General features: G+C 41.0%; 1 protein-coding gene across 2 annotated transcripts; it reads right to left on the reverse strand.

Annotated features, from left to right (window-relative positions):
* Positions 1 to 370: 370 nt before the first annotated feature.
* On the reverse strand, positions 371 to 7,721 carry LOC118788794 (SPRY domain-containing protein 7-like). Of its 2 annotated transcripts, none has more exons than XM_036544881.1 (5): positions 7,454 to 7,721; positions 3,164 to 3,280; positions 2,031 to 2,197; positions 1,735 to 1,837; positions 371 to 1,279 (listed from the first exon to the last, which is right to left on the reverse strand). In XM_036544881.1, exons 1-5 carry the CDS (start codon positions 7,551 to 7,553, stop codon positions 1,182 to 1,184), a joined length of 585 nt encoding a protein of 194 aa, XP_036400774.1. In that variant the 5' UTR covers positions 7,554 to 7,721; the 3' UTR covers positions 371 to 1,181. The 2 variants fall into 2 exon arrangements, with proteins under 2 accessions (XP_036400774.1, XP_036400773.1); XM_036544880.1 differs by lacking the exon at positions 7,454 to 7,721 and adding an exon at positions 4,274 to 4,999.
* Positions 7,722 to 8,394: the final 673 nt, after the last annotated feature.

Raw genomic sequence — 8,394 nt, forward strand, 5'->3', positions numbered from 1 at the left:
GCGTGGAGGTTTCTGGACAAACCGTTTTTCTCTGACCCAATACACCCTTGTCAACATCTCAGTCCTGAGTTTACAATCTGACCAGTGAGTATATATTGACCTTCTCTCCAATGTATGGTAACTGAAAATCTATGTATACAAGCAAATCCATACTTCTCCACTCTGCTTCAAAACACATTGATAGGATTCACAGTTTGTATAAGACAAATACATCGCAAATAAAATATTTATCAAAGCAGACCTGGATAAACAGATCACACACAATTAGACTTCAGAAATATGTTGTTTATTGTTGTGCAGAATCACAACATCAATCACAATATTATTTTTAATACTTACATTTTATCAGTGCAGACAAAACATCAGCCGAAACATTTAAAACCCATGTCAACGTTTAAACAGAAGATATCCATTTTAAATGAAATAGTCCATAAATACGTTCAGACATGTCCTTGCATTCATGAAACAAAATAACAGATAATAGGACCTTTTCAGTTTGCTAACATTTGGATGCTCCTTCAGAACAGTCACATAAAGATGACACATGACATGACATGACACAATGACATCAGGAAAAAATGAATACGTGTAACCAGTTATGCTTTATACACATTTCATTCTTAAAACTGTTTCCAGCTCTTTTATACATTGGTCTGAAATAACATCCTCTTGGTACTAGCAACACTGCAAAATGTATGTATCACTACCCAACAGAAAAGCATAACCACCGAAATAGTTCTTGACAGACCTCTGAGAGATTAACTGTCTATTTGGGCTTTATGTGACATTTGACATTTGGAATACTGAGAGAAACTTACTTTGATTCTTCTCACTTCCATAAACTTACCATAAGGGAATCACTGAGAGCCATGGCTTATATTCCTTAAATTGATAAACCAAAAATATTTAATGTTCTAGAGTCTATTTTTTCCTTTTCCAGGAAAGCAACAGCCACACAAAATATGACAGTATGTTAGAAAGAGCCTACAGTATTGACAGCAGATACGTCACCACACGTAATAGAGACTGCTTTCCAGATGAATCCAGAACCTTCCAGCTAGTTCACAGGACACTCAGACCAGATTAGACAAGTTAAAGATCACTAAACCTGGTAGATCCAGGCAAGCACACAGCTAGAAGACAGCACTGGCTGCAGTTTATCACAGGGAGGGAGATGCCACTCAGAAGATTTGCTGCTCGAAAAGGATTTTCTCAAAACCATGTGGAGGGGAGTGGTAGAAGTCGCTGAACTGGCAGTCTATTATGGCACTGTCATCCACTGCAACAGAAGGGGTAGACAGGTAAGAGAAGGCAAACTGCTAAATGTTCAACACAGCAAGTATTACCACCCTCACTAAGCAGTCAGCCCAGAGAGATGCGCTTGAATGATAATTAATGACATGGAAATGAACCCCATGATCCCCCAATAAAACATACTGTAACTCTCTAATGCTCCCTATCCTGATGGGATGGGGAGAATTAATGGGAGCCCTTAATCTTTTTTTTTTACTCTTAGCCAACAACTGATGTTGTATAACACAAGGCAAAGTGTTTACAACGAAGTACAAATTGTGGTTTTTGATGGAAGACTTCTGTTCTGTTCCTGTATTTGCAAGCATATATCACCCCCTAGTGGCCATTATTATTGTAAATATGATAAGTACAGAAAAGGACAGTACACCAAAAGTGGTTTAACTAAAAACTGGTAAGCATCCAGGTGCATGATGTACTTACCATATACAACAGGGAAAACTGTTCCACGGATTCCTGAGGCTGGGCAGTGCATATTCTTTCCATTCAGATATAAATTCAGCTCCACGTGGTCATATGTTATGCCCTAAAAATAAAATGTTAAGAAATGAAAAAAGATTAAGAATTGTTTAACCAGAAGATGAGAGTGCAAATTAACGATCTCTGAATTTTGTAATAAAACTTGTGGACAGTGCTCTTAAGAAACCCAGACCCAGTCCCAGCCATCTTGAAGCCCCCACTCTGGGAACCCTTTTCTAATCCTAGTTCCCCAAACTCACCACAATGTCTCCCTCCTGCGGCAGACTGTTGGCGGGCAGGCGGTTCTTCTCCTCGTTGTTGTGGTACACAGAGCCGTCGTGCCTCAGGACCAGGCTGTGGATGTCCCGTCCCATGGGAATCTGGTTCAGGTTCACCTTCTGGGTGGCCACACCCATGCCCCACACACCTACAGGACATGGAAGTTGCCTGTGAGCTGAAGGCATGTGACTGCACTCATGATACTTGCTCCGGGAGGTCATCACACATGTCATCATGCTGCATTTGAACCAATACCTGTAGCTTTGGAGGGGGTCTGCACTTATAGGAGCTAACAGCTACTGCATAAGTGCTTACCCTGTTCAACATAACACTGATTAGGAAAAAAGCCTCACAGAAGCTAGGCTGCATGTCCCTCTGTGCATAAGTCCTATTAATTCAAAATCCAGACTGAATCAGTCATTATATTAATAAGTAATGACAACAAAATCCAGCCAGAGTGTTCACTAATGCAATCAGCCTAGATGTAAAAAAATTAAAAGTCACAATTACTGCCAGTCCTGATCACATGATTTGTGCCTCAGTACCAGACCCTAAACTGCTACACTTATGGATTAATGGTTTCCCTGTATGTTGAGAAAAGTCATGTGATGTGACAGATGGGGTCAATCAGTCACTTTCATTTCCTATCTGCAAGACACAAGAACAAAGACCAACTCCTTTCCTCTGTCATTATCTCCCTCATCCAATCAGCTGGCCCGTCTACCAACACCCAACAGAATGGGACTACTGTCTCATATTAAAAAGCTGCTTTACAAAAAATTGTGCATGAGTCATTCTTTGTGAAAATAACTTGACTTTGGTATGACCCTATTGGATTTTCTTGAAAGTTGGTATATTGGTAAGAAACAAAACAATACATTATACCATAAATCATTGCTGAGACTTCATAGTGACATGGATCTTTATTTCACAGCTTCCCATTAAAACACAGACTTCATTTCTCTAACCACATCCATAAGTGCCTTAAATGTACAGAAAATCACAATGGATTGATGAGGACACATCTGGTTGTAGTTGAGAAGGACACCATTGTACTTTTGACAGAAAAGACATGGTACTATGTGTAGCCTGGCTAAAACCAGGTAGGGCTGACCTGTGGACTGGATCTTAAACTCAAAGTAGCTCTTGTTCTGGTGGAGAGGAGCGTTGGCAAGGCAGCCTCCAGTACCGCATATTCTTCTCCCACTCTTGACGATGACCACATCAGTACCTGCAATACACCGGCATTATAAATGTGCCACTGGCTTATTTCATGTGCTTAGTTGGGGCCACCTCTTCTAAACCGCCATTTGACCCAAAAGTTAACACTCCTTTGAAAATTCTTATAAGTGTGTTTCTGTTTACAGGTCTGACATGTTTCTGTTGGAGTTGAGTGGAATACCTTGAATTTCGTACACTGTCAATCTGTTGATGCTAACATCATGCGACGAGCCAAATATAATCCGTTAAAATGAACGCGCCATATTGACAATGTGACTGTATCGTGTTAGTCTCGTGGAGAAACGGGAACACAGTTATTGTTCTCAGCTGTCAGTTCCTCTCGGCCCCCACACAAAAGAAGTTTATGGCTGCGACTTGAGGAAGCAGTCTGAGATCTGCAGTTAGCAGCTTCCGTATTATGCCGCACGGGCACCCCATGGTGAGAGGGTTGGCACAGTAGCAGCAGCTACTTTAACACTGCGGGTCCAGTTTTTTGTTTTGAGCAAGATGCGAGATCTTCGGATTGTATGAACACACTGTTTTATTCATATGAAATGAGCCCAAATTATTAGGTAATTTCCCATCACATTTCACCCAACTAGTAGTAGGCTACGTATCCATGAAACAAATATATCTACTTGTTCAACGTCAGCATCACCCCCAAGCCTTTTATAAAATTTAAATGGAAAATCAAGTCGTTAATACATTGAATCTGTCAGTATGTGCTTAAAACATGGGTAATAGTTGTCATCCTTTTTGCCTACCGAGCTCCATATTCTCATTTCATTCATAATTATTCTTTCATTCAGAACATTTTTTGTAACATTTGCCAACCAGTAACTACAGCTTGTTAGCGAGCACCACACGTCAAATATCCAGACAAACTCGGTAGCTAGTTAGCCACTAGCTGGCTGGCTAACTAGCAAGCAGTTTTCCTTTCTCCATCGATGGGCTGAGTGTGAAACGAACGAAACGTTGACTGTTCTCATAGAGTATTTCATACCCATATGACGCGTATCTAATTGCACTGCGGGCATTTCTTTAAGGGGAACACGTCCGGACCCTCCGTCTCCGTAGCATCCCAAACAGCACGTAAACACTGCGGCCATTGTCGCGCTGACAGCACCGCTTTGAGACTATCCGGAAACGCAGCCAATCACGCCAAAGAGCGCAGGTTTGGGATGCGCTCAGGGTAAAAAAAAAAGCGAGTTAGATCTCGGGTATGCTGCAATGAACAGCGACCCCCGACGGCTGTCTCCTCGCAATTTCAGGAGACAGGCGCGCACCGTGCCACTCAATGGCGTGGAGGCGAGAAAAAAACGTCGAGTTAAAAATGTATTTAAAGACGACTCACAAATAATGAGCCACCTGTCGGGCCAATCACCCACGGTATGTGTTTTTAAGCGCGAAAAAAGGGGATTATGATAAACTGTTTCGATTGCTTATGAAAACGCAATATATTGCAATATATTAGACCCAACATGGTGCTGCGAGTGATGATTTTGTCCCGGTGTAATTATCGGATCGCTTCTGTATTGGCACACTGTATTCATTATTTGCATACATATACATATACATATACACGCTCTGTGTGAGTATTTATTAAAATTACACCTTAATTATACAATTTACAATTTGGTATTTCGCTGACGCTGTTAAACCGACTTACAATATACCATGACATAGGCCTATTCATGAAAGTATGACGAAAGTAAACTGATATACTTTGAAATTCTGTATAATCTGATATACTATGATATTCTTAATTTTTGTTTCTGTGGAAAGACATAAAAATGTATTCCCCATAAGATATTTTGAAATATGTCTGAGTTGGCTATATTTCGCAATATAGGCCTACATGCGTGTGATTAAAAACATACATATCGCACGTTTGATAAGGGATTTATTTGCATGTCTGAGTAATTAAAGTAAACTCTGTGGAAAACAACACGCAGACCCAATGCTGTCCAGCATTGCGTCAAACTGCCAATGGTCATTTTAAGCTGTCATGTGGTTTGTTCGCACGTATCATGTCAGTGTCTAGAATTCACTTTCATCAACAATTATGTTGCTCATCCACGTTGAGCGAGTTCTCACTGTCGATTAGGCCGCAGCAAAATTAACATGGCTGTATAATTATATGTAAATCAGCTAACTTCGTGGTGTCTTCAGCAGAAATGTAATGATAGCACGTTGAATGACCACGCATCTTGCATCGGACTCTCACGTTGTAATGTTTTGCATAGCAACAACCCCCCTACTTCTCAAGGGAACTTCTATATTTGTAAGTGTAACAAGAAAAACGAATGTTTTTTTAGTGTTTGGAAGTGTGTAAAATCGACAAAGCCACTTGCGAAACTGATTGTGTTTGATTAGTTTTGAGTGAGGATATCACATTTTTGATGTCCTTTAAGGGAGCCAGATATTTGGACCGGGCAGTGTCCGGAACAGCCTACAGTCAGATTTTTTCCCCCCTAGAAACGGCGAAGTCTGCACAGCAACAAGCGCCATGATTGCGTTGCAGCCAGCTTTTCAGCAGCTGGCGAGTTATTTTTTTCCAACCAATTGTATTTGGTTTGCGCGAGTAGAATCTGTCACAATCACTGCCAATACATTGCGAAGAGGCACTACTGATGTGCAATCAAATGAATAGCGGCAATACGGTAAAATGTTTTAAGACTTGTTTATGTAGCTACGTGGAAGTTTCATAGATATTGCCAAAAAAGTGCACCCGCGTACGGTTAAAACTGAAGCATTTGCCACTGTGCGGTAACTAATAGCCTATACGTTAGCTATCATGTCTTGCTATAGATATTGCAGACCAAGTTATTTCAAACCATATTTTGGACATGGTCACAAGTCGTTGTTCAGACAGGATCGTACACCATTCAAAAAGTAGCTGTTTAATTGGGCCGATTAGAGAGACCTTGTTTGCAAGGCAAGCTAGTCTTAAGTGGTGATGTCGTATTTAGACATTTCAGTTAACCGTAACTTGAGAGTTTTATCATTGCCGATTTCAGTGTGCTGCCTTAAGCAATGTCTTTTCATAGTATCATGGTTTGGCTACATTTTCGCGTTGTTTTGGTTATAAATGTAAACATCTTGTCGAGAGCCGCGTCGTTATCGATTTTGCAGTGACTGAGAGTTTCAGAGGATTTTCAGGGGCGCGTTATTAAGATGCCAGCGGTAGTTTAATGTTATCAAGAAGATAACTTATGGGTAAATATGGCTAATACAGCGATTTTCGTTTTCAGATTCTGTAGAGCTCCTCTTAGAAGATGTCACCTGTCCGATATGCTTCTCTCTCTTTGAAGACCCACGAGTCCGCGCCTGTTCACGCAGCTTTTGCCGGAAATGTTTTGAAGGCAATACTGGAAAACACTGTTCAAATATCCCTCCTTACAGCGGTATCCACCGCTTGCAAATCAACTACTCGCGCATGGTGGAGAAGTACAAAGAAATTAGATAGTAGCCTACAGTAGTTAATCGCTAATGATATTCTATCCCGTGGGCCAAAAACGATGTGGGGTTAGCGCTGCAACAGAAGATCACAAAGGACACTTTCTGTGCCTTGGATAAGCATAAACAGCAGGAGAATGCGTTTGAATCGTTACAGGGTCTCGAAAACTGGCGCAGCGCCAATACACTGTTACGACTGGAGTCCTTCGAAACCAAGACAAAGCTTTGCATCTGATCTTCAGAGACGCCTAAAAGGTAACCGATTATTTATATGGGCTTGTAACTACCCACACTCTAAACATAAACAAAATTTCTTAGCATTCGAAACAGTGAAACTGAAAACTATTCATTAATAAACTGATCGCGGCGGCTGAACAGACACGTGCCTTTAGCGTCGCTGATTTCGTCAGCGACGGGTCTGCCCCTATACGCTTTCGCCAACAGATGCAATAATTTAGGGAAAAGCTGGGGGTCATCTGAGTTTCTCAAACCAGTTTAACCCTAGGTGCCCTGGTGAAAACGGTCGACGTCAGGAAGTGTTCCATTGTATAATTCGGAGACGTGGACAAGCTCGCCGCTCCTCATGAAATCAGCGAACTCCTCCAGTTCATGGTATCCTAAGGCGCTATGGGGACCTGCGATGTCTGTATACGTCTCGGTTGTTTAAGTATGCTAGCTTTTTTTCTTTTAGACCCCACATTTCTGCTGTCGGTAATCTACTTACCTGAACCCGAAGAGCTGACATCAGCGCGGTACTGTGCTGGACTGAAGTGGTCAGTGTGTGTTACCGTTTTAAGCAGAAACGTACCTTCAGCCTGCTCCATTGTACAGCCGAAGTGCCGTTCAAGGAGCTTTGGGTCTGAGAATGCTTACCATGCATATCTAAAACGGCAACAAATTTAGATGTATTTAGTTCAGGTTCATAATAGTCCTGTGTTAACTGAGTCTATGTTTATCCTTGTTTGTATATTACAAGGCAAACTGTTTTATGAAGTTTTCATACTTCTGCAGATAACATACATATTAAATGAAGGTGAATCCTACCTGTTTCTACCCAATATATGAAGTGTGTGAAATGTGTTATTTCAGCTAAATATTTAAGAAAGTGGAAAAAATGCACGAACAATCGTCTAATTGCCTGCGAGGCTTCACCGCTCCATACGGTAGAATTGATATACAGTTACAGTTACGACTAATAGCATGGGTATAAAAGACAAGAAAATCTGACCATTCAATATACACTCTTTTAAACACTTTAACACTTTTATACATATTTACCTCCGATTTTGGATACTTTCACCAGCCCTTGTAGTCAGTAGTCACCCATATTAAGCGTGTTATGTGCGCAGTGAAATGATTGGATTACTCCGTTAAAATCCGTGCGTTGCCTGTGATAAATAATCGCCATGAAATTGAATAAACATAATTATTGTGTCCCCCCCCCCCTTTTTTTTTCATGTCATGTATCAGTCCTCAGCAAGACCGTCTCCATTCAGCACTGCTTGGTGATTAAACTTCAGACAATATCAGCTCAAGGTTAAATGTTACATAACCTCCAGAAAGACAGCTCAAAGAACCGTCTGCAGAAATTCCCATCTAAATTAGATGCCCGCAAAATAGATTCGCTCTTCATTTTTAAATATCACTTTGACCCTTTTTCTCCTT

This window comes from Megalops cyprinoides, chromosome 14, assembly GCF_013368585.1.
Source record: "Megalops cyprinoides isolate fMegCyp1 chromosome 14, fMegCyp1.pri, whole genome shotgun sequence".
Lineage (NCBI taxonomy): Eukaryota > Metazoa > Chordata > Actinopteri > Elopiformes > Megalopidae > Megalops > Megalops cyprinoides.